At 40.7% G+C, this 26008-nt stretch overlaps 1 protein-coding gene across 1 annotated transcript in view; it reads left to right on the forward strand.

Annotated features, from left to right (window-relative positions):
* The first annotated feature begins 1251 nt into the window (after positions 1–1251).
* myom2b (myomesin 2b) overlaps positions 1252–26008 on the forward strand; it is a 30745-nt gene continuing 5988 nt past the window's right edge. Inside the window, exons 1-34 of the mRNA XM_070834900.1 lie at positions 1252–1339; positions 3729–3832; positions 6826–6883; positions 7127–7281; positions 7528–7614; positions 9870–9958; positions 10496–10546; positions 10718–10882; positions 11316–11477; positions 11667–11808; positions 12174–12373; positions 12614–12667; positions 12806–12933; positions 13464–13647; positions 13748–13922; positions 14022–14143; positions 14294–14481; positions 14793–14919; positions 15054–15232; positions 16089–16203; positions 16534–16696; positions 16827–16933; positions 17958–18002; positions 18500–18636; positions 18871–19015; positions 19831–19893; positions 20277–20344; positions 21338–21451; positions 21744–21831; positions 22666–22704; positions 23670–23775; positions 24608–24674; positions 25093–25189; positions 25777–25813. Of these exons, the coding sequence (XP_070691001.1) occupies positions 3750–3832; positions 6826–6883; positions 7127–7281; positions 7528–7614; positions 9870–9958; positions 10496–10546; positions 10718–10882; positions 11316–11477; positions 11667–11808; positions 12174–12373; positions 12614–12667; positions 12806–12933; positions 13464–13647; positions 13748–13922; positions 14022–14143; positions 14294–14481; positions 14793–14919; positions 15054–15232; positions 16089–16203; positions 16534–16696; positions 16827–16933; positions 17958–18002; positions 18500–18636; positions 18871–19015; positions 19831–19893; positions 20277–20344; positions 21338–21451; positions 21744–21831; positions 22666–22704; positions 23670–23775; positions 24608–24674; positions 25093–25189; positions 25777–25813 (3740 nt within the window). The 5' untranslated portion in view covers positions 1252–1339; positions 3729–3749. The remainder of the gene's footprint in view (positions 1340–3728; positions 3833–6825; positions 6884–7126; positions 7282–7527; positions 7615–9869; positions 9959–10495; positions 10547–10717; positions 10883–11315; positions 11478–11666; positions 11809–12173; positions 12374–12613; positions 12668–12805; positions 12934–13463; positions 13648–13747; positions 13923–14021; positions 14144–14293; positions 14482–14792; positions 14920–15053; positions 15233–16088; positions 16204–16533; positions 16697–16826; positions 16934–17957; positions 18003–18499; positions 18637–18870; positions 19016–19830; positions 19894–20276; positions 20345–21337; positions 21452–21743; positions 21832–22665; positions 22705–23669; positions 23776–24607; positions 24675–25092; positions 25190–25776; positions 25814–26008) is intronic.

A 26008-nucleotide genomic window follows, 5' to 3' on the forward strand; every position in this document is an offset into this window, starting at 1 on the left:
CACACACACACACACAACAGTGCACAGAAGTAAAATGACTCTTACCTGGACTTACTTCAGTTTATAAACTGTTTGCTTATGGGAGATATTCAAAATGCAAGACATACGTTTTATGTCTGCTTGGTTAATTATGAGGATAATTAATCTTGCTATGTCTTCACAAAATAAACTGTCAAAGTGTGTTGTCATGAATAGTCCAAATTTTATAATATCCTATTGGGAGAAGCTTATCTCTCTGAGTTGAACTCCTTAACAAATTGCTAACCTTGTTCTTTTAATATCCTTTGTATTCATAATTTACTAAAATGCTTTTATGCAGAAATGACATTATTTGGAATTTAATCTCGATAGCGCTCTTATTGTAAAGTGCCACATGTCTCTTAAAGCTTTAAAGAAATCATCTGCCACTTATCCTTTCTTGTTCTTGTCTTTTGTCCTTTTGGTTGCTTCTTTTCACACTCTTATATCTGTCTACATTTCTCTCACGCTCCTCCCCAAGCCGCCACCCTGTCACTCTCTTTCTTTCCTTCTCTCAAATGTAACTCCATGTTCTCCCATCATATGATTTCACCTCAAATGTGAAATGTGTTTCACAGCTCCTACACCATGTCAGGAATAGTCTAGCTGTAACTGTAGCTAGTTTTATTAATAGGCCCTGGCCAAAGTTCAGCATGCGACACTGCGTCTCAAGACATTTCTAAATGCATATGGAGAAAGATCTTGGAGCGGGACTGCAGTACTGTGTGAAATGCAGCGAGAATAACTCAAATGTATATGAAAACAGCCGTGTACTGCAGATACATGTGACTATTGGTTTTCATAGCTGTCTGAAATATATTTTGTTATTAGACAACAATGTAATTGGGGTATGGAAGAAGTGATCAGCCGTGTTGCACTGTGGTAAAGCATGCCACATTGCTGCCCTCTCTGTAAAAATTGTGTTTGCAAACGTGTGGCACTGCCCCTCATAATATCAGAATGGTCAGATTTTCTGCATTACCTTGATTAGCTGGCGTACTTGGTTAACCAGCTGTTTTGCATCCGTTGTTAAGTTAACAAGCCAGAAACCAGCAATCAGGCGAACATGGCTTCCACTAAAAAACCGTAATGGGCAAACCTTGTTAATCAAATAGTTGAATGGTTGAAGTGGAAGTGGCCCTGAGTCTTGAAGGATACTGGTTATATATAGGCAGCTCTCTCTCCTTATAAGGCCTTAGGGAGAGGCAGGTGGGGGTCGGTTGGAGACGGGTGGTGGTTTGTTGGCCTGGTGCTTGGTTTAGGCTGACTCCCTGTGGACTCAGGCTGACAGCCGAAGTCGCTGCAAAGGAAATCTCAAGGGGTAAGAAAAACTATAATTTTATTCTCTTTCTGCTGCCATCCCTTCTGGATCCTCAGTTTTTAAATCTACTTTAGTCTCAAAGTGTAGCAGGTGCGGTCAGTGGGATGGAGGAATAGGGAGCTGATTAGGGAACCACTAAGAGATGTTGCGTGGCCCCTAACCAGAGCTGATTATACCTAAAGTGATGAATAATGGGATATATGAATTATGAAGGATGCACAGCAATTCACTTTGAATGAATCACTTATCTGCTGTTTTGAGGATAATGGCCGTAATTGCCTTGTTTGGGACAGGACAGGTCAGACAGCAGGTCCCTGTGTAATTGGTTTGAATGGGCTCCCACCGGACAATCAAATTTGGTAGACACATGGGACTGTTGCTTCAGCGGACAAATTGCTAGTGTGTATTTCTGGGATGTGTTGACTATATTAGACCTTTTCATTCTGTAATCCAATGAGCCAATATTATTCTATGATATTACCATCATCTCTGGGTAGCACACGGCGAGTTTGTTTCCAAATTGCACCTGTATATGATCAAGCTGCAGAATTTTAGGAGTCCGGACAGTTATGGTTAAATTTCAAAGGTTTACTGTTTCAGAGGGAAAGGCTCAGGTGTCATTTGGCAGGCATTTGTGCTGTTACAGTGTTGGCCAGACTGACAGAGGCAGAGGCACGGGGGCTCAGGACTGATGGGACAAGAATATGACTTGCCTGAGTTTAACTCATATTTTCTGTGCATGCACAATTCGTCCCCATGTGTGTTGCTTTCACGAGGAGCAATTGTGACTTCAGTGATTTCAGTGGTACAGCTCTGTTGACTGATCCTTGAGTAGGGTGTGTGAAACGACGGAACATTTCCTGTGACAAATGAATAATTTGGGGGGGTTTTCTTCTGCACAGCCACATGATTCAAACAGGACTTTACCTCTCATTATTGACTTTAGAGGTCAGGGGTTGGGGCACTGACTGGGTGCTTGATTGGCAGTTTTAGGGCATTCAAAGTGAGTCGAAACAGGAATGTCTTTGCCTGAGGAGCACGTCTCAGTTGCTTTCAGGATGAGGTTGGGGAGGGAGAGTCGCGTTATGTTTCACCTGACCTTATTTCTGGTCTCTGAGGATTAAGGTGATGTAAGGCAATTATGTTCCTACATGATTATGTGTGCATGATGTAAGACAAAGTTGTGCTCTTGTTTTGGTGTGTGTGTACTGTAACACAGGTTTCTATCAGACACACAGCCAGCCACAAAAAAATACAAATTGATTGAATAAAAGCTCCACTGTGAATATGAATGCAGACCAATTCATAGGGCTTCAGCTGGACACACTTATTTGAGATTTAAACACAACGCCGATACCCCTCCTTGAATTTACACTGTTGCCCATAAAGTTGGAATAAAATGTTTTTTACCTCTTCTCATGAAATGATTGTGACAATGTGATTTATTCTTGATAAATAAAGTGTATATCTTCTCAACTTTATTGATCAAACTCTTCCAAACATATCACAGTGAAACTTAAACCACAATTAACCTTTGCAAACTGTGTATTCAGGCTTTAACAAAATTGGGGGTATTGAACAATTATTCCAACTTTATGGGCAATAGTGTATTTGGTGCGAATGAAAGCCAATGCATTATATTGCGAGAGCAGATTATGGTATGTGAATAATAGAAGCTTGTGATCACAAGAGATGTCATTTTAGTTTCCTTTAGAGCTCACACTAAGTAACTGTCCTTTCACGTTTAATTCATTATCTATTGTTTCATTCACTTCTTTAAATTGTAAAGTCTTTAAAGTGGAAAATAATGGTATTGACAGTCGGCCATTGTTTAATGAATATATGACTGCAAATTTGGAGCTGTCAAATAGATGGACAATCTTTTGTGCAGCTGCACTGTCAGGTTCTGTTCATACACATTACTGGTCCAACAATAGTCCACATCCGTGCCTTTTGTTTTGTACGTGACCTCGTGTGTGTCTGTGCTGCTGGTGTCTGTAAATCAGTAGTGTCACCTTGTCATACCTGAGGCTGACAGTAAGTCCGTATTTGTGTGTGTGTTGGTGTGTGACAATGTTGCAAGCTCCATGTGTCCAAATTCCAGGAGGGCTTTTCTTTTAGCAATGGGTGATTTATTGCAATCATAAATATAATATCTACTATTCATAGCACTATTCAGTTCATAGAGAGAAGACATGATTTTACTCCTAATTGCCCCAAACTCTCCTTGGAGTACTTAACCATCTCTTTCCGTCTTTACATTTCCCCTCATTAGACTTTGTTTGTGTATGTTGCTGTCACCGTGTTGCTGGTCTGACTTCTAAGTGAGGATCTATTGTACTCTGTTACCATGTCAGTCTGTGTGTTTTATGTGTTGCTCGTCCAACAGGTCAGTATCTACAGTGTCACCATGTCAGTGTCGCTCAAACGCGGGAATTACAACCATGAATACCACCACAAACAGAGCCGATATGTGGTGAAAGAATACAGCAGGTACATGTTAAGCTCTATTGCTGCAGTGATTAAAATAAAAACACTAAGCTAACAGTAGTATTATAACACTAGTAAGCGTTCTAATTGCTAAAGCTTCACATTCAGCCATATAAGCTAACTATAACAAAAATAACCTACTTTTGAACCCCGGACTACATACATTAAGCTAACATCCAGACCAAACTAACCCTAAGTTAAACTTCAATCCGAAATCCAATCCTGATCAAAGCATTTTTCTTTAACTGATCATTATTGGCTGTATTAAGCTGAATCTAACTTCAGTCCAACTCAATGTTTTCTGATGTTGCCAGCTGTCAGACACACCCAGCTGTGCCCTGGTAAAACATTGAAACCTATTTGCAATGCACAGAAGTGCAAGTAAGTGAAGTGCAAAGTTTTAATGAAGGCTCCATATTGGGAGCACACATCAGTGAGCAGGTTGAGAAGAACTGGCCCGGATTTGCATTTGAATTTTAGTATTCTTCTCATGCTTGAGAGAGGCTGTCCAAACCCTCAAGCTACAAAAGGCTGATGTTGATGCTTTTCCACAGATACATTAAAGAACACCATATAGCAAAGTTTTGATGCGGATTGACAAGTTAAACTTGCTTAAATTGGATTGGCTTTAATAATTTTAACACAGGCATCTCTGGGAAGATGTATTATGAACAAAAACAGTAAATATTACGTTTTAATTAAATCAGGATCGAGTCCAAAAGCACAAAACAAAAGAACAATATCCACTGTAACTGGTGGCTGATTCTAGCCAGTCCAACACCGTGGGGGGAAAAAGCACTGCTGGGATTATTATTCTGGGATTATTACGATGGGATTCATAATTATGTCAAGTGTTTTTTGTATGTGTTTGTGTGTGTGATTTCAGAGTACCAACAGGTATTCTGGCTGCTGTTTCATTATGTTCATACTAAACACTTTCAAAATCTTATTCTTGCTGCTTGCAGCTCTCGCTTCTTTTTTATGTTTTCTAATAAGCAGCTAAACCAGTGCACAAGTCTGACCTTATTTCTCTAAGCAAATCTTTTATTTCTTATTTCACTCCCAAGCACGTATAAGGCTTGTGTGTGTAATGTGCCCTGAGCAATGACTGACTGATCTGCTGATCAAACATAAGTATATAAGGAAAGTTTCTCTGCATACAACAGTTGCAGGCACATTCAAACAACCACATAAAAGGATGCTTTTTCCTCTGTTTAACTTGCCTTGTTGTCTAGGTGATAAAGGATATGGAGTCTGTTCTTTTTCACACATGTTTACCCACTGTTCTCAGCGGCAAGCTGAAATTTATATGTTAGTTGTTAGGATGAACTCGCATATCCCACAGGCTGTGTAAATGGTCGTCATACCCCAACCTGGCATCGACTTGCAACACAAAAACTAAGACATGACTTTTGGTCACGGATGGCCTCATCGTCCTCTCTTAATGGGCAACACGGCCCGTCCTGCCTCGGTCTCATCACAGTGGTCCCCACGCCAACTGCTATGTCAGTCGCTGCCAGCTTTCAGGATCACCCTGGCTTTCTGGAGTGCAGAGCACAGCTCTCTGTTTTCCGATGGCACAGGAGGAATGACTTCATCCCTGAAGTGGACAACAGTGATGAAAGACACAGACTCAGAGCTCCCCACTGTTGGCTGTGTCTCTCCTGCTGACAAACTTCAGCTCACAGGCAACATGCGGCTCCGAGGCAGCCTCTCAAGGGATGTTCCTTCTGTGGCATAACCTGCTGAATAGCAAAAGATTGCATTCAGCAGCAAAAAACAGGGAGGGCATTGTGATTCATCATTGTCCTCACATTTCTCATCTCCTCTAGTTTAAACAGCTGTGTCTTTCAGAAAAGCTCATAACAACATTGGCTCCTCAAATGGACAGCAGTTCTTTTAGCCCAGGAAGTTCTTACAACTTAAATATTTATTTGTAGAGATGCTGTAAACCTGATCATCATGTGTCTCATGCCCAGTGGTGTGCAGACAGACAATATCAACCAGATCTAAAACTGATGACTCTTCAGCACAAGAAACTCCCCAAGACACAAATTACAACTGTGCAGTACACAACAATGCCCTCTGTGGTGTGAACCACAAAGTCAGACAGATCATGTCTTGGATACAAATATTGATCAGTAAGGCGAAATCCTGCAATGTACCCTCATTGAAAAAGCTCTTTGTGGTGCTCAAGGCTCTCTGATGTCAAACCATGTGAGCCCACTTATGAAGTTTGTGTCTCAGAGACATCATCAGTGGATGTGTGTTGAAAGCCTGCTGTGTAAGCTCAGGCTCAGTCACAGGGGCTTTGCTCCCGTGTCCCTACTATGGAGAGGTCTTGGAAAGTGTCCTGCATTCTTTGCATGAGCCGCATTCAGTCCCTTTTGTCCTATGTTGGTTTCATTGCAGGAATTAAATGCACAAGGCTTCACTCCCATTAGTTTTTAATGCCTGTCTGAGGAAAAAAAAAACTTGTGTGAAAATAACAATTCTAATTTGTAATCCTAATATAGTCACCACAGGCACTCTCTAAACTTGCCACAGTATCTCTTCTTAAGTCTTCATGAATGCTCGGTTGGGGTACAACAGCCCATGTTCCCGCAACTACTAAGAGGGATTGGTGGATCAGTGCTGACTGACCTCAATGATAATTTCAAAATTCAGTGCACTGCTCAGCAAAAAAAAATGGCCTTACCTCGGATTATCTTATTTTTAAACTTTTTGATTTAAAAGTATTTTTATAGTTCAGAAAATGGCTAGAAACTCAGTGAAATCACATTACAAGCACTGGCCACAGACTGCATACACCCTGCTTTACGTAGCTGAGAGACACAGCAAACTAACACACAGCCCAATGCTAAAGCTGCTTCTGAGGCTTGTTATTTGGGCTAGTAGGCCCCTGAATAACTGAACAGTCTTAACAATCAACAAGAACCATACACCCTCAACAGCAAAAGGCATTTTTCACAAAATGACTTGCCATTTGTCTTTAGCTCTGAGGTGAAGGAGGAAAGATATGAGCACAAAACACAAGTTCACATCCAGGAAATGGTAAGAATCTATGAACTTTCCCTATCCAGATATAAACGAAAATGAAAATGGTGTTTGATTATGTGTATCTGAGCTCATATTGATTCAAAGGCAGTTTAGCCTCATGTGTTTGTGTGGATCTTATTAATGTGGATATGTTATAGTATGGTACAGTATCATAATAGGGTAAAAAGGAAATTTGGAGATGTGTATGAAGTGTATGTTGTTCATTTGGTTGATATTCATTGGCGTTTTCTTGTCTAGATAAGGGCGAAGATGTTGGACAAATATGTGCGTGAGGGGCCTATGATCAGGGGACCACAGTTCCTGGCCAGACTCAGATCCCACACCGTGTTTGAAAACACCCCAGTCAAACTCTTCTGCACTGTGGAGGGCTTCCCCACGCCTATTGTAAAATGGTGAGTAAGAACTAAAAACTTGTTTTTCTTTCATTGATATTAATCAAATACTGAAATCGAAGTAGACTTTAAAACAAAAAAGTCTCAGCCTCATATGTTGGCCTATCATCTCTCTTTCTTTTCTTCTTTTAGATATGATAGTAATATGATGGTAGATGTTAGCAGTGATGTAGGAAAGTCGTTGCTAAAAATGTTTTTTTTTTTTTAATGTTTCTGCATGTCTTGGTTGGCTAATTTCTATTTTAGGTATAAAGATGATGTGATCCTGGACACCTCCTCTGGAAGATACCTGGTTGAATCTAAAGGTGGAATCCATTCTCTGGAGATCTCAAGGTAAGTCGAAGAAACACAGACCTTAAAATGATTTAAAAAAAAGGTGCCCTGTGCTTTTTTCAACCACTCGATAAGCATGTTTTAATATTATGGGGATACTTCTGTCGCTCTGGAGGAAGCTTGGTGAAGTAAAAAAAAAAACATTTAACAGAAAACCTAAGCTCCAAACTGCAGATGTGGAGTTTGAAAGATGAAGGACGTTCAACAGGCAGAAAAGGTCTAATGAAAGATGCAAACTGTGGGATCTATTGTTTATAAAGATTAACCCATAGTAGTAATTCAATTTCAGGATATCTCAGCCTCTGCTGATCAGTGCAAATATCAAACATTTAAACTGTCAAATGGTTAATATGGTATGGAATTCATCTCATGTGTTTTAAGGATACAATTTTTGAAAAACTCTCAATGCCAATGTCAAATTTCTGCAATGAAAATTTCGCTGGCTGTCCTTAACTAATCGAGTCCATTTACTGGGTTTGGAATTCATGACTCATGATTCATGACTGCTTCATGCAACACTCATGACACTTGAACCATTGGAAAATCTCTCTTGTCAGACCCGTCAGGATCGCCACACAAATTCAAGTTAGAGTAATAACAGAGTCAGCTGACTGACTGTCTGGGGAGGCTGTGTAGTTACAGATATGGAGGGGGGTGGGGGGGCGGGGAGTCTTGGGAAGCTCAGCTGTTCTACTGCTGACCTCAGTGCTATATGACACTCCAGGATACTTGAAGTCATCACTCTCTCCCTGGATCCAGGCAACATTAGGTCCCTCAGTCTGTTACTTACACACAGATGAGCCAACAGCCAAGGCACTCCTTTACCCCATCACCCCCCTAACAAGACTGATAGATTACCGTTTACACTAAGTGCTGTGTGTTTTAAGTAAAAGGCATAGCAGAATGGTCATAATGATTGCCACCACGACAAGCTTGAAAGCTTGAAAACAGGCTACGCACACATATACACATACATACACTTATATACACACACACGCAGTTGTAGCAATGCACACATTTCAGTGCATTCGAAGGATTTACTAAATGCTAATATGATCCATTTGCTGCTCTCCCTCAGCTCTCTGGTGGAACTCGCTGTAGTTATTTTCACCAGCAATGTCAAGTCATCTTCTTATGACTACATCAGCCTACGCATTCTGCACGGGGTGAAACTCCCATGTTAGGTAATATTCATGTAATGAGAGGTTTCGAGGGTGAGAATAGCATTAGGCTGAGAGAGAGAGATGCGGGGAGGGACATAAAAGATGAGGAGACTGATGGATAAAGAGTGAATGAGACAAATAAGAGGTTTGAGGTTGGTCTTTAAGCCATGAATGTTTAGCAGGCATGGACAGTGACACTGAAACATGGCTTTGACCTCTGTGGCAGCCCTCTTGTGGCTCTCTGGGATACATTTTGGCCATGAAGTGCAATTCAACAAAACTTGATTGTTTGCATCAGTAGACAGGAGGCTACTGATGCAGCGGGCTAAGTTTGTCAAACACATGTAGCCATATGGTTCTAGGGGGAACAAAAGCAGCAGCATCTCATGTAAAAGTGATTTAGGGGAAGCATATCAATAGCAAGAGATGCAGAAGGGGATGCATTACATCCTGCAACTCAATCACGACACTGTGCAGCAGGAGACTGAACTGTAAAATGAGCCTTTTTTGGGAAAATGTCCTGAAAATGTAAGCAATTCTGACTGAGAGGATAACGTGAATATGGCTCCAAAAAACATGTCCAATGCCGGGTCTTATCCAAGCACGAACATGTATTTCAAGCAGGATCAGACTAGACTGGTATTGTTTTCCATGCAGGAGTGCTGAGTGAAAACCAATGTCTTCCCCAGATAATTGAATCCGGTAATGATCCAGGTTCTACTGGATGTGTGAACGGGGATTTGCTCAAGCTTTACTGTGTGCCCACTCAGCTGCTGGTGATCCCTGGCAACATAATGCATTCATGTGGGAAATTATTACTCATTCGGTGCATTAGCTTCATACACCTTGTCAAAGCAAATTTCCCACAACCATTACTTCAGCGGTTAGCAATTAGTCCTGCTAAAACAAATCCTTGTGGATATACATTACATCTAGTATGTAGGCATTTTCCATGGTTTTACTGATGACTATAAACATTAGTTAAGACTCACATAAACACCCATGGTCTGATATAAGGTTAGAATATACGAGCATCCTGATATATCCTGGTATGTTGACCTGGAATACTTGTGTTTTATTGTGTATTTATAGATGCACAACTGATGATACTGCCCAGTACACTGTTGTGGCTGGAAACACCCATGGACAGGCCTCTAGTCAGGCCTCTGTCATTGTCAAGAGTAAGTCCTTCTATCTGATTTTCTTGTATACGATGTTGTAGTGCGATTTCTATCATACAGTCACACCAGAACATGCTGTTTGGCAGGTATACAGTCAAACCAGATTTATCAAGTTGCCAAGACAGTATCTGCTGGTTCTATAAAAGTCTTACCTATCTAACTTTGTCTAATATGTAACTTTGGGGTCCTAAAAATGACTGGAGTGGCTTGCATCCAATTATTGGAGGTCACAGGTTTTCAATGTACAATGGCAGCTTTCAACCCTTAACTCAAGAATAGCCAATGGCTAACTCTAAGCTAAAGCAGCGTGTTGTTACTTAATATCATTTACAACTCAGCTCAATTCACCATGACTGAAGTTTCATCAAAACCCATTTATCATTACATTTAGCTGACACGCTTGGCTCTGCATTCCTTAGGCTGTCAGTTCTCTCATTACTGCCATCCATAACTACTATCTACTTGTTTCTTAGCCTTTATAATTATCTCCTGCTAACATTGTTTTACATTTGGTATGTTTGCCTTTTACTCATATAGGATTCAAACAGGAGGAGGAGACCTGCCCTTACGCATGGCTGCCGTTTACAGGTAAGCATCATAATGACCTCCAGCTCCGTCTGAAGTTCAGTACCACTGCTAGGCTATTCAACATGTCTCTTTTCACAGCAGTTTGAGAAGCAACAAGCTGTTACAGCAAGCTGTTACCACCAGCCTTATCCCATTCTCTCTCATTCTTTGTTCCTTTCCCCAATCTCTCAGCTGCCTTGCTTCCTAAGATCCATTACACTAAAATCAACATCACTTTTGTGGAGAAGTTTGGGCCAGTGTTTGCTGCTGAGGGAGGATCTGCCAGTCTGACTGCCACCATGACCCTGAACCCCAACCTGGCCAACCTGCAGCCTGAGGCACAGTGGTATAGAGATGGTAATTGTTATAAAGTAGCATTTTATGACAAAGTAATTACACTATAATTGCTAGTAATATATACTGCCTGCTACGGCAACTGCTAGACCCAATCTAGTCGACATGCAGCCAGAGGCACCGCAGTGGAAAAATGGGGACATGTTACGGACACTATTTTTATTGCTAATTAATTATAGTGATCAGAGTTAAATAGACTCTGGTGATATACCCCAGTTCATGAGTCGTTTAATTTGCGATGCGTGTGGGCCTGTGGATATTACACAAATGTGCCATGTGGTATAAAAGCAAATTCTAATAGATTAGTCTTTTATATTCAAAATCACTATATGCAGTCAAACCTCATGTATAAAATCTAGAAATATATTGTAAATAATTTAGACAGGAGGTTTAGAAGAAGTATGGCAGTGAATCGAGGATCCGGTCTCATTTCCAGACTTGCGCCTGTTTGATTCTAAGTGGGCGAAGATTGAAACTGGCAGAGGCGTCACCACCTTGACTCTTCCTAACCTCTTCAAAGATGATGAAGGCCTATACACTCTGCGTATGGTGACTAAAGGAGGCACCGCAGAACACAGTGCATTCATCTCTGTAGCAGGTGAGGTGTGCCGGATGACTGGAGCGTCAGACATCAAGCTTATGTCTAAAGACAACCAGTGATTCAAATTGGAAAACTGAATCTTCTATTGAATCAATCGCTGGGTTTTCATTCTACTGCTGTTGCTATTAAAAATAAATATTACTTACTTATGATTATCAAAATGCCACCATGTCTCTTCCTGTGTAGATGGTCCTCCCCCAGTCCCTGCTGCACCTGGTGCTCCTATGGACATCAAGATCCATGATGCCAATAGAGACTATGTCATTGTGTCATGGAAGCCCCCTAATACCACCACAGAGGGACCAATCCTGGGATACTTTGTGGACAAGTAGGAGTTACTGACATAAACACCATAAATAAATAACTGACCAACATAAAGACAAAGACATTACTGTAAGTCATCACATAGAGTTCACTTGACTATCTGTGTAAATGAAGAGGTTATTGTCTTTATGCGTCCTTCCTACCTCCACTTCTTCAGAACTTAAACTCATCTTTTTCAATAACCATGGTCTCTGTTTTGTAAAGGCTTTAACAACACGATATCCATCAAAAGCTGATGAGCTAAAATCATAATTGGTATTTTATTAATGTAAAACTAAGTATATAATATGTTTTTCTTTGTGCTTTCTGGAATCTGAACTAATTTTCTATACTCTCCTTTTCCCGTCTCTTTGGATCTTAATTGTGTAGATGTGAGGTTGGAACTGAAAACTGGACCCAATGCAACGATCACCCCATTAAGATATGTAAATACCCGGTGTCTGGACTGTTTGAAGCACACTCCTACTACTTCAGAGTCAGAGCAGTCAACTCGCACGGAATCAGCAAACCATCCCGCATGTCTGATCCTATCGCCGCACTGGACCCCACTGAGTTTGAGAGGCTCCATGGTGGGTTGAGCTGGATTAGTGTAGAGAAACGTCATCCCTGCCCTTTATAGTACATCATTTGAAGGTTTGAAGAAATGTGAAGCCGCTGACACGCCAAATGTCACTGCTGACTCAATTTCTGACATTATCACATCAATAAATGTCTTTTCTTTTTTTTTTGCTGGACACAAAAGCAGTTCATCATATAGCCAAAGAACATTGTTGTTCATTCACATCTCTTGTGGTTTTACCTTCCTGTAGCTGTAAAACTTGGAGGAAAACTAGATGTTGTGTCTTACTATGATGAAGTTGAAGGTAAGCTTTATCTAAACTATACGCATGTTAGTATGCATTATTATATAGAATATATATATATATATATACGTATCCCTCTGGGTTTTTACTGTATGGAACTACTTGATCATCTGTGTGTGTGTGTGTGTTTCTGTGTAGCTGAGGGAAAGCCTCCGGGTGTTCCTTCAGGAATCTTTGCCTCAGAAACAGACAGGACATACGTTGTCCTGAGCTGGAAAGCCCCTGCATACTCCAGCAAGGCTCCCATGTGGTACTACTTAGAAAAGGTAATCAATATCATACAGTCAGCATGCTGCTTTGAGTACTACGCTGTTCATACTACTTGGACATACACCTTACTGTTATGTAGAGTAAGAAGGCATCTTCTTCTGTGCTTAATTGTCAGCCACTCTAATAAAGTTTAAAATAGGTAAAAGGTGTGTGTGGTTGGTCAAACACTATTAACTATCACTATTACTTCTAATAATTTCTAAAGCTGAAGGGAATAGACTAACTATAGATATCAGGCAAATTACTCTTGTGACCATAAATTTCTCACTTCTGTAGTAGATATGAAGTTTCATATGTTATAAGAAGTTGCACGAGGTCAGACTTTTGTGAAGGGACTCAATTCATTTAAACAGTTATTGATACTGTTAAGATCTGTAGTAAATCCAGGCTAAAATGTACAGCCCATCATTATGTGTGTGGATGTATAGTAACAGCAGGCATGCTTTCCCTGCCCGTCTGTCTGTCTGTCTGTCTGTCTGTCTGTCTGTCTGTCTGTCTGTCTGCCTGTCTGTCTCTCTCCCCACAGTGCCTAACAGAAAGTGGTGCGTGGCAGCGCGTCAACACTCAGGTCCCTATTCGATCTCCCCGTTATGCTGTCTTTGACCTGACAGAGGGCAAACAATATAGGTTCAGAGTTTTGTCTGCCAATATCTATGGAAACAGTGAGCCATCGGAGCCGACTGGAGTTATTGAGACTCCAGCACTCAAAGGTCTGTTTCAGTCCGCACTTAAACTGCTGTCATGTTTATGATTATCTGTGGCCATTCTTGTGATTTAATGAAATTTCGTTTTGTTCTTGTCCGTCGTCAGGTGTGCCATCTGCTCCTGGTCAGGTGATTTCTACCAGGGAGACAGACACCTCTGTCCTCATCCAGTGGGCTCCTCCAAAGGAACCCAACAATCTGATTGGCTACTACATCGACCAGTGTGTGAAGGGATCCAAGGACTGGACCTCAGCCAACCACAAACCTCACAAGAGCACCAAGTGCATTTTCAACCAAACAAAAACACACTGTATTACTCAAAAATGTGTCCCTTTGATTTTTTAATTATTCATGGTTTTTGCACGTGACTGTTTCTGCAGGTTTGTGGTTAGTGGCCTCACCAAAGGAGAAACCTATGTGTTCCGTGTCCAGGCTATTAATGAGCTGGGCCTCAGTGACGAATCCCAGGAGTCTGCCCCTCTGACTGTTATGGCTGCTCTCAGTCAGTATTATATTATATTAACTAATAATAATAATCAGTGATGATGGAAATAACGATTATCAGCTTTGTAATATCTCCCTGCTGAACCGTGATGATCATTTTGATGACTGTAAAGTAAAACTGTATTAAAATTCAGCATTGCCTCTGCAGCCAACCCCTCTGCTCCTTACGACATTGCTTTGCTGAACTGTGACGGGCAATCAATGGTTCTGAACTGGAAGAAGCCTCTTCACTCTGGAGGAGCAAAGATCAAAGAGTATTATGTGGACAAAAGACGCAGCGGAGCGACCATGTGGAGGGAGATTCACATCCCACCACTTACAGAGAGACTTTATAAGGTACAATCATGTCATGCTGTTAACCATGAAGTGCTTTGGCTGCTTGCTCTCTGATACCTTGATAAGCTTGAGTCACCTCCCTGCTTTGTTTTAACTATGGCTTGTTTTGTTCTTTCACATTCTAAGAAAAATATCTGGGTCAGTGTGGATTACTGGATAAGCAAGTTTTCTTAAAAAGCACTAATTTCACTATTTCACACTGTTATTTTGTGCGTAATTAGCGTGTGTGAGTTTGTGTGACTGTCAAGTGGCTATGACAGTTTCTCTAAGATATGGCAACATGAGAATGATGGCAACATTTGTGCCGGCAGGTGGAGGGCCTGACCGAAGGAGCAGTCTATCAGTTCCAGGTGTATGCAGCCAACCTGGCTGGCCTCGGACCAGCCTCCAAGCAATCAGCCGACTTCACCTGTGAGGCCTGGACTATGCCGGAGCCTGGTCAGTAAAAGTCATCCTCTGACTGTGACCATCATGCTTATGTTTACCAAATGGCCTTGCAAAGGGAGGAATGTTGCCACTGAAATGTCCACACGCATACGTACAAACGTGTATTCGTTTTGTGCGTCCTCTAGGCCCCGCTTTTGACCTGTCTTTCTGTGAGGTGAGAGACGACTCAGTGTTGGTTGAGTGGCTAAAGCCTGTCTATACTGGCTCCGGACCAATCACAGGCTATCACGTCGAGTTCGCTAAGAAGGGCACTTCTGACTGGACTACAGCCAATAAGACCGCTGTCAGCCACCGCTTCCTCAAGGTGAGAGCATTTTTAATGTGGCTTATGGTTCTTATGTTACCATTATTTATCTGAAATCCTTCCATATAACATTATCTGAAGAAACTGGGTGCCTGTGCTCAGTGTCAGCAGTAACAGTTATAAGTATTGTCCATAGCGCTCCTGATGCTACATCATGTTTCTAATGTTAATAATATGTTCTACACCTTTGTTTGTCTCTTTAACGCTTACTATCAGCGTCTGTCCACTTTACTAGTATTTTGCACTTCCATACATTACATTTCAACTTCCTGTACCAGCCTTGAGTGCTTTATGCACCCTATTGTACAATACAGTGATACACTTGTATTGCACTGTGTGACACTGACATCTAGTGGATAAAATAAACAGCTCCTGGGTTAAATTGAGTACAAGAAGTGTGAGGGCACTAGATGGAAATGATTGCTTTCATAATGAAAAGGAGCAACAGTTAGTCATATGTGATACTGCCAAGTTGGCAAATCAATATTATATGTACTTGATTACTGTGTAATGCAAATAATATTTAGTGGCCTAATAAAGCGTGGATTGTAATTATGCATGACTAAATAAAATGGTTAATTAATTTATTAGCAAGGAATGTGTCTGGGAGCTAGTACCAGCAATGCATTTCTTATGAAATAATCTTATAATTTTATTATCAGCCGCAGCAGCTGCTGGATCACAGGATTTACTACCGCTGTCAGCGTCACATCTGCCAAATAAGTTACCTCAGAAATGATCAGCAACAGTTTCTCACTACTACAAAATTAGTTTCACAGATACTGTACCCGTCATCTGAGCTCTCCTCTTTTCATCAGCACACTACAAGTTATTTTCCTGCCTGTTTGTTTCCTAGGTAACAGGCCTGGAGGTGGGCACTAGCTATGTGTTCCAAGTGCGTGGGGTCAATGCTGCAGGAGTGGGTATGGCCTCACTGCCCTCTGACCCTGTGACTGCCAAGGCTGTGGCAGGTAACATTCATTCACAGGCAGCAGGACTAGAAGAACACCAACTTTGTGTCATCTTCGCTTCTTCATTTTCAGTTTCTGAAAAGGGCATCTTCAAGTTTCTCTTTGAAAGCACACAACAAAGTCAACACATCTTTGCTAAGTTGTAATGATGCACTCTGTCTGAAAGTGCCGGAGGCAAGATGAAAGTGGGGAGTGGAGCGGACACATATAATGAAAACCCACTGAAATATAAAATCTATGGACAATTCCTTCTGTGCCTACTTTGGACACTGAAATGGGTGAAAGTTTTAAATTTTCTACTTTGTGTGTGTTTGTCTCTGTGTATCCAAGGTTCCCAGGAGGTATCTTGTGTTGTGGATGAGAAGTCCGGTGACATTGTTCTGTCATTTGAGTCCTGCCAAATTAACGAGAGCTCTCAATTCATCTGGAAGAAGAATTACAAAGAAATTACGGATTTCTCCAAAGGAGTAGTGATTAAGACCGAAGGCAGCCAGTAAGACCTCAGACACACAGCCACGCAAACATTTGTGTGTACAAACAACAGGTAGCGACTGTAAAAAACCTATTTTGCAACGTCAAATATGTATCATCTCTCTGTGTCTTTCTTCTGTCCTGCATCATAGGTCTAAGATGATCTTTAAGAACGCAGATAAAGAGGACTTTGGGACGTATTCTGTTTCTGTCACCAACACAGAGGGAGTGTCATCCAGCTACACAATCTCTGCCGAAGGTAGGATTTTACCATCACTGTGGAAGAGTGGCCGTGGTGCTTAATCACCCAGTCAACTCATTGAAAATGCACAGAAATCCAATTCTGACTTCATCATCTCCAACAATTTACAATTTACCTTTAATTGCATTAAATATTGGCTTCCTTTACCTGTCAGAGTAGTGCACACAATGATAATGTCATGATCATGAGAGAATTCCAACAACTTCCAGTGGGACGAGCGCGTCAAAAGTACAGAATTAAGCTACATTCAAAAGGGAGCTTTATGTTGTGAAGAAGTGAGGCGTGCTGTGGGATGAAATAAAGATGAAAGCAATGAGACGGTGCTTAAAAACAATCACACTGGCATGTAGGCAAAAACAATTTCATTACGCATCTGATGAACAGTAGCAGAGCACATTGCTCACAAAATTTCTCCAAGCTTGGGGCAGTGTGTGTGTGTGTGTGTGTGTGTGTGTGTGTGTGTGTTTTAAAACCACGTCTTCACGTCAAAGGGCTTTCTGTCAGAAAGTTTCACAATATTTTTCCCTCTATTGCACCACTTTGCTACTAGGCTATAAGAGGTTATTCAGTGTGCCTTACACGGATTGCTTCCCATTTGGCTCAGTTTTTTTTCAGCCAAAGATACATAAATCTTTAACCTCCTAGTATACAAAGTTTCATATATTTCCCTTATATCAGCAGTACTTGGGAAATGTAATATACTAACTCTTAATATGTGTTAGAGGAGCTTCAGAGTGTAACTCTGAGTCCAGCTCCTACCAGAGTCCAGGCTTTAAAAACACTGATCCATAATGTATTGTCTTCCCTATGGCTACATTTGCTTTACTTTGTGCATTTATCTGCCTCTTCCTATTAAACACAATTACAGTAGGGACTTCACCAACTCCAAACTCAGAACTTGAAGCACCCAATCAAAATGCAAGATAAAACGACATCTATGTACAAAGGGCAACATGTATTTTAATTGCTTGTTTGTGCCCATGGCTGCATGAAATGAATACATTTTCTCTTTATGTTTCAGAGCTGGCAAAGATGTTGGCACTCAGCTATGATATCAGACACCCAAGTAGGTACCTCTGGCTGACTCTTTCGATCTCTCATAATCTCTCTCTTTGTCCCTTTTAATCTCTCTTCTCTTACACTTTTCCCTCCGCCTCGTCTTTAATCTATTTTAGCTCTCTCTATTTCTCGGTTTCTCACTTTCATACCATCATTTTGCTTTGTTCTGACTTGCTTTGAACCTTTCAGATTTCTTTCTTCTCTTAGGAGAACATTTCTCTTTTTATTTGATCCAAAAAAGTCTTACCTGCTTTTGCATCACCTGCCTAACCACTATTCACCTCTGCTTTTCTTTTGCCTCTCCTCTCCTCTCTTCTCCTCTCCTCTCCTCTCCTCTCCTCTCCTCTCCTCTCCTCTCCTCTCCTCTCCTCTCCTCTCCTCTCCTCTCACTAATAAAGTAATGACAGTTTGGTTAAGTTAGGAATAAAACAGTGCAGTAATGTTTTTGAACTGTAACCTTCCTTTCTCCTCTCCTCTTCTCTCCTCCTCTCTCCTCTCCTCTAGTCATCCCACTGAAATCAGAATTGGCCTATAAGATTTTGGAGAGAGGCAGAATGAGGTTCTGGCTGCAGGCTGAAGAGATTTCTTCCAATGTCACTTACAAATTCTTTGCCAACAACAAGGAACTGTCTGGAGCTGATGTAAGATACACTGTAGTTTAATGCATAGACACTTGGACAAGTGGAAAAAATGACTTTCTGGCTTCAAGCTAGAAGAGCTGTCAGCCTGGCCTCGATGTACAGTGACCATTATTTAGTCAGCTGCGTGTTGCGACATTAAAACCGTAATCATAGTAAAATGTATCCGCATTCTCAGAGTCTATGTTCGAGTGAATTATGGCCTCTTTTACAACAACTAACTCTATTTTTCTGCAGCCCAACAAGATGGGTCATGACGTCTCTACGGGTATCATTGAGTTCATCATGGACCATTTCACCGAGGAAAATGAGGGGACATTTACCTGCCAGATCACAGATGGAGGAGGCAAAGCACAGAGCTCACTGGTACTGATTGGAGATGGTAAGAGAGGCCAGCACTGATTTCTCACTATCAGCATCTCCACTGTCTTTCCAAACTGGTCCTACCTCGTATAGCCCTACTCCAGTCTACCAGCTTAACCCTTTAACCTTCTGCTCAACCATATGGTAGAGCACATTTTGAATCACTATATCTTATTGAAAACATGTTTTACTTACGACATCTCAACCGTTTGGTAGAGGCCAATATTTCAAAAAATGTGGGGTCTGTTCATAAAAAAACATTGATTTTTGTAATTAGGAAATAAAATATATAAAGAATACATTTTTTCATTGCTTTTTTCTTGGTGAGGACGTTAAAGGGTTAAGAACGGTAAGCAGTGGACATGAAGATGTTTTTCCACTCTGACATTTAGTTTCACGTATTGCAGTGATATTACAATAATTGAGGCAAGAATTACATTTTTTTTTTTCCATTTTAGCTGCCAATGTACTATATTGTGTCCAAGCGTGCAAAAGGGACTTGCCATTTTCATTTTCCTTACTAATATGATATGCTGGTAAACCTCAGCCAGAACACGAACATGAGGCATGTGTAGTATATATTTGCTTGTGTATGTCTGTGTGTGTGGGTGCTTAGCAGTAGACATACTGCACCTCTAGCATAAAAGACTATATTATAGACATATATAGGTGGGTTTGAAGAGGTTATGTGTTTTTTTTCATATAAGTTATGATTCTACTCTCATATAGAGGACCATTAGCTAGCTAATCCACTGAAATAATCTATAATGACTACTGGCAACACTTTGATCTTTTAAATATTCTCTGAATATGTGTATCTGTATGTACACACAGCTTTCAAGGCAGCGCTGGCTGAGGCTGAGTACCAGAGGAGAGAGTACATCAGAGTCAAGGAGGGTAAGAAACACAAAACATCATCCACTTTTAAGCTTGTATGAAGTTTACTCCACTTAGCCCGAGACCAGCACACCGCTATGTTGCCTGAGAGACAACTAATCTAATCAGCGAGTCGACAGCAAAGAAATAGACCAGTAATATTTCAACTGGGAAGGTAGAACCTTAAAACAGAAAGTAGACCTGTTTCACATGTATGACAAAATAATGATCCCAAATTTAGAAATGTACTGAACAGCTATTGCAGGTGCGTGAGAAGATCCCACAATAATATTTTTGAATTAAGAATTTTTAAGTTAATAGAGCTCACGCAGAGTCCACAAGTGATTTGTTCTAAGCTCATGTCCCTTCCCTGGGCCTTTCTCTGCTGCCTTTATCCACCTCAGGTCCCCACTTCAGTGAGTTCCTGTCACTTCAAGTTGGAGAAGACTGCTCTGTCACTTTGGTCAGCAAGGTAAACACAGCCGAACTCAATAATTATTGAATATTTACACTCTAAACAAAGGGAAGGCCGACTTGCGGATTGCTGATTAGCCATTCCATGGAGGTAGAGAGCGGGATGCGACAATGCTGCTTCATGTCCATGCTGAAAATAACCAGAATTACAGGATTTTGCCATGGCTGTGTTAGAGTTAAGTATATAATTAAGACAATTTTAAAATCAAAGTATTGTTCATTTTCCCCAAGACAATCTGAAGCTGACATCTGCTTTAACGGTTTGTCAATTCAGCCCAAATATGTGCATGTTGAATATGAATGTAGAAACACAACACACATATGCAGTTAATTGAATGTGTAACTATATACATCAATAAGCTTCTATTTAAGCATCAACTATTTTGCAGAAATAGGCTCCATTTGTACTTGGTGTCAGTAATTGGTGATGATATAGTATAATCTTTAAAAATTACAACAAGAGTGGATTTTTTTATTCGTGAGGTGGGGTGAGAGTAGTTGCTCCAAGTGCAGACGTAGAGGTATCTCCTGGTCTTAATGAACCGCCACATGAACTGAACTTCACACACATCACTGACTTGTTGGATTTGCATCTTGTAATGAGTTATAAAACCTGAGATGTGCAGCATTAATGGCATTTAATGGCAACAGGTCTCTATAAGGTGGAACTGAAGTGTATTCATATCTGTGATTTCACCCACAGAACATCTCTAATGGATCTGTTACACTTCAAGTGTTAAATAGCTCTGGTTGCCATGAAAAGATGAGGTGCATCACATCTAAAATCGGGACTGATAAGTGACTTTTAGAGGCGGTTTGATGGGGGAAGTGCAAAAATGCAGTTGTTGGGTTGGGTCCATCTGAATTGGTGCCACTGGGATTTTTACGCTTCTATATGGAAGCTGTAAAAGAAGCAAAAACCTCTCTTCCTTGTTAATGCTAATCATGTTTGATGCTTTAATAATATTTTTGACTGTGTTTTTCATTGCAGGTCGCTAACTTGAAGAAGGAATCAGTGTTCCACTGGTATAAAGAAGACACAGAGATCATCCCTGATGTGAAGCCTGACCTGGGATCAGGAGTCTGTAAACTGCCAATTAAACTGGTAATTGCACTTTGGTGCTGTTAATCTTCTGAATGCTGTGAGACCATGAAGTAAACCTTTACTTCTATGCACGGTTACACGTGTACATACCATGATGTAGCGTGTGAAATGTTTAGTTCAGAAACTTGGTAAGTTACAATTTTTTTTTTTTACAATGTTACACAATTCAGTTTTTCTCTACGGATTCAAAAACAAGAACACGTTGTAGAAAAGAGTGTGGTCAGGTTTAGAATTCAACAATTCTGTGCTACCGACACGATTTCATGTGTTTCGTCTCTTGTTTCTCCTCCAGTTTTCACTGAAGACAGCAGGAGTTTATAAGGCCACCATTAGTGATGACAGAGGAAAAGACATGAGCCAAATTGACATCTCTGGAAAAGGTAAGCATATCTTTCTTTATTTAATTCATCTTACTTATTAAATGAGGAACTCTCTGACTCGCTGGCTGGCTGGTTGTCTAACTGAGCAAGAATAAATAATAACCTACAGCGTAATGGCCAATGAAAAGTATAAACTGAAAGAAAGTGTAATGCTCATTAAAAAAGTGGGAGACAGGAAAATTGTATATGTACTGTATCTGTACATGGTAAACTGATGAATTTTTAACAAACCGTCTAACCTCAACCTTGTTGTCTAACTACTGTGTAAAAATAGCTCTTGCCATGTGACAGCTAGTTCACCTGCTGGCTGTTTATTCCTGAGAAAATCCATTTTAATGTTCTTGTAAAGGTTTGTGTGAAATAAATCTAAGCTGGTACTCTGCAGTCCCTCCAGATTGAATTTCTGTGTGCATTTCGATTGCACAGCTGAGCATTACTGTCAGATCATCTTTTATCCCCTCTGTATTAGAGGTTACTAAGTGTTTAATCAGCGCTTAAAGTAGAGATTAGCTGACGGATACAACTCTTGATACCTTTTTGCCATTTTCTCAAAGTCTGGGCATCGGAACAGACATATTTAATTGGTTAATAATGACAACAGGGAAACTGAATCACAGAGTATTAAGACAGCCTCTCTCAAATACACTATAACTCTATAACCGGGGAGAAGCAAACACACAGACTCCTACATGCCAAGAATTGCTTCATTTAAACCTGAATGCTCAATTGAAACTTTTCCTTACTGAGTTTTGAATGCAGCCACCAGAGGGCAGCATCTTGACTCCATCCTTGTGGCTCTGTCTCTGACCCAATGTTCCTCTGCCTCTCTTGTAGTCTTTGACGATGCCATCAACAAGATCAACCAACTGGCTGGTGGGTATATTGCTTTTACACACACACACACACACAAACACACACTGAGATCACACATCAATTGATGTCTGTGAATACACAGACACTGTGTAATACACAGCAAATACACAGACATCAATTATGTCACTAACAGAAGTCCATCTTAAAAACGGTACTAAACATCACCATCATCATCCTCTACCAACTAAAGGGCTCAAGTTCACATTGTCTACATTCAACACGGTGCAATCACACCACAATGATTGGAGATTTAGATCCATAACTAGGCTGATACATTTCTGTTTTAAAATCCCACTGCTCCACACACACACGCACTTATCAGCATGTGGCAGAAGTTGTCATGCTGGAAGCATTTGGCCATCATGCCATCATGTGGTGAAATCACTTTAAAATTCCACTGCGCTGTCACAGTGACAGTGTGGAGGAGCATCTTACTCCTATTTTAAGAGACAGTCACTTGACAGCTCTGCAGCAACTGTTACAGCAGTGGTTGCATAGGAGAAGAGGGTTCATTACTGTGATAATGGGAAACCATGGTGATGTGACCAGGTGGATGACACACTTGTACACTTGTAATGTGCAGTGGGCAAAGTCCCACACAGACACAGTGTAGTATAAAACCCCCTTTTAGATATAACAGCTTTCAAAAAAAAAAAAAAAAAGTTATTAAAGCTTCGGATGTTTGAAACGCTTTATTAAGTGAGGCATACAAACAGCCTGCACTCTGCTTCATTAGTGCAATTCTGCTCTCCAAGCTGGATAAAGGTAACATAAAAAGGGAAGTTTTAAAATGGACACTACATGTACAAATGGCTGCAGATGGAAGTTTGATTTTATTTGATTAATTCTGAGCAAAAAAAGCAGAGAGAGGCCAGGTTATCCAGCAGCAGATGGAAAATATGCATCTCATTCTGATTTTTAAATGTGTCATCCACAACCTCTATCACCTCCATCACCTCCTGTAGGAGCCAGTGCAGCAGAGCTGGTGATTAGCTGCACAGCAACAGGCATTCAGCTGCAGTGTCACATGAAGTATTACACCCAAGAGATGAACATCACCTGGTATCATGGGTAAGAAATTATATTGATGATACTCACAAAACTACTAACACCACCACTTGTACTACTACTACTACTACCACAACACCAAGGACAGCTACTAACACTCAGGAGAAGAAGAAGGAGAAAATAATGATAACAATAACTCCAGTATTTGTGGTCCTAGCAGTGGTTTTAGGAGGGACAAGAGTATTCTTCTAAGTCTACTTATAAACATGCTGACCACAAACGCATCATTTTGCTTTCCTCTGAAGTGAAACTGCCGGGAGTGGCAAAAACAATACGCAACATAATAAAACTTGTGATGGCTGTTGGCAAGTGTTTTCATTATCCTGGTTATTGCAGTAAAATTGCCCCGTTTTGTGACAAAAGTCATACCCTATAATTTTCTATAAAGAAGCGAGGCTTTTCTGCACTTAAAAGCACTCTGTCGTACCATAGAGATTATAAAATGTGGAGGGAGGCGAAATGGATTGAGAGACAGAAAGAAAGACAAAGAATGAAAGAGGAAGATGACAGAGGGTAGCAGAGCTACTTTTTTTTTTTTTTTTTCAATTATTCAATTATTCAAAGAACAAAAATGATGGAGATTAGATTTTTAACCTCTCGCCGTCCTCTCTGGGAGTGTGTGTGAGAGAGTGACAGATAGCACCAAAGAGAAATTGGTATCCCTACGCGTAACATTAGGCAGGCATGTAAACGTGATTTTCCATTACCTCTGAAGCAAGCTTCACCAACTCGCATACAAACATTACACACGCTGTGGATGTGTGTTTTACCTCTCCTCTCCTCTCCTCTCCTCTCCTCTCCTCTCCTCTCCTCTCCTCTCCTCTCCTCACCTCAGTGAAACTAAACTCGCCCACAGTGACAAGCTTGTGATTGGAGGAAACCCTTCTATGGCAACAATGGAGGTATTATCGTCTCCCGTACAATGCAGAACAAAATGTGCTTTTTAGATGGATTATACATGGGTAATTTTATGACAATAAAGCCCCTCGGGCACTGGCACTGTCGCTTAAAAGTCCTCAGAGTGCCTTTGTGGAGGTGATATCAGGGCAACTTTGAGACAGACTAAATAGATAATCTCACCTTTAGAAAGGGTAGCTAATGAATGAATACATCATACATTTTAAGATTCATTAAACTTAACTGATTAAACAGTGTACCCTCCTTTTAGTGTTTGTCAGTTAGATTTATAGCTGTCATTACCTGGTGGATGAAGGAATCCTTTTAGAGCCATGAATGTAAGACGTGCAAGTAGAAATAAACAACTAGACACCGACGAGCTGATGGGTTTGCTGATTGGATAATTGACTGATTGATTCACAGGTGATTGAGCCAAGTGAGAGGGATAAAGGAATGTACTCCATCCTGATCGCCGATCCTGAAAACTCATATAAACGCAAACTGGACCTCAGTGGCGATGGTCAGTACCTTCACCTCCTCGCTCTTTTTATTGGTAATATGGTAAAAACAGGGCCGGAAACAACACAGTCAGCTTGTTTTTTATGGAGCTCCCTTCAATCTGCAGTTTAAAACTTTCAAGTGACACTCCAACCTTCCTGAGTATCGAACACACATACCTGTAGGCTTCAAACGTGGCCATAAAAAGTTTTTTTTTCACAAAAAACTGCAGCTGTCATGCAGAAAAAGTATCGAGATATCCAAAGCAACTGCTCAAAACCAATCTTTAAGCAGAATGAACCTCTCCACTGTCCTTCTACGAGTATGTTCCAAACATTCCTACTTTTGAAGGCACTGATTCCACGTTGCATTACTCCCCTCCTCGAGTGCTGAGGCCAATAGTGTATTTATATTTTTCACCAAAATGTGTTAGTTTAACCTCCATTTAATAACACCAAACACTGCCGCTGTTGTTCATGAAGGAGCAAGCATCAGACACAGGGCTGAGTGTTCGTATACTCAAAAAGTGGATTTCTAATGCGCTACTGTAAAAGTAAGGGAGACAATTAGTGCTGTGAAACGTGACAGTTCTGTTTTTGTCTTTTGCAGTATATGAAAAGGCCTTTGCCGAGTTCCAGAAACTCAAGTAAGACTACGCTCCCAAATCTATTTCTTGACTTGTGCCTTTCTGTGTGTACTTCAGTCAGACTAACTCTGCTAATGATGAATCACTGTTACCTTCGCATTGAAACTTACGCCGCTTCATCACTGATAATGATATTCGTTATCCTTGTTTAGAAAAAAAAAAACAACCCGGTAAAGCACAGCGTTTACTATCAAT

This window comes from Pempheris klunzingeri, chromosome 1 (assembly GCF_042242105.1).
Source record: "Pempheris klunzingeri isolate RE-2024b chromosome 1, fPemKlu1.hap1, whole genome shotgun sequence".
Classification (NCBI taxonomy): domain Eukaryota; kingdom Metazoa; phylum Chordata; class Actinopteri; order Acropomatiformes; family Pempheridae; genus Pempheris; species Pempheris klunzingeri.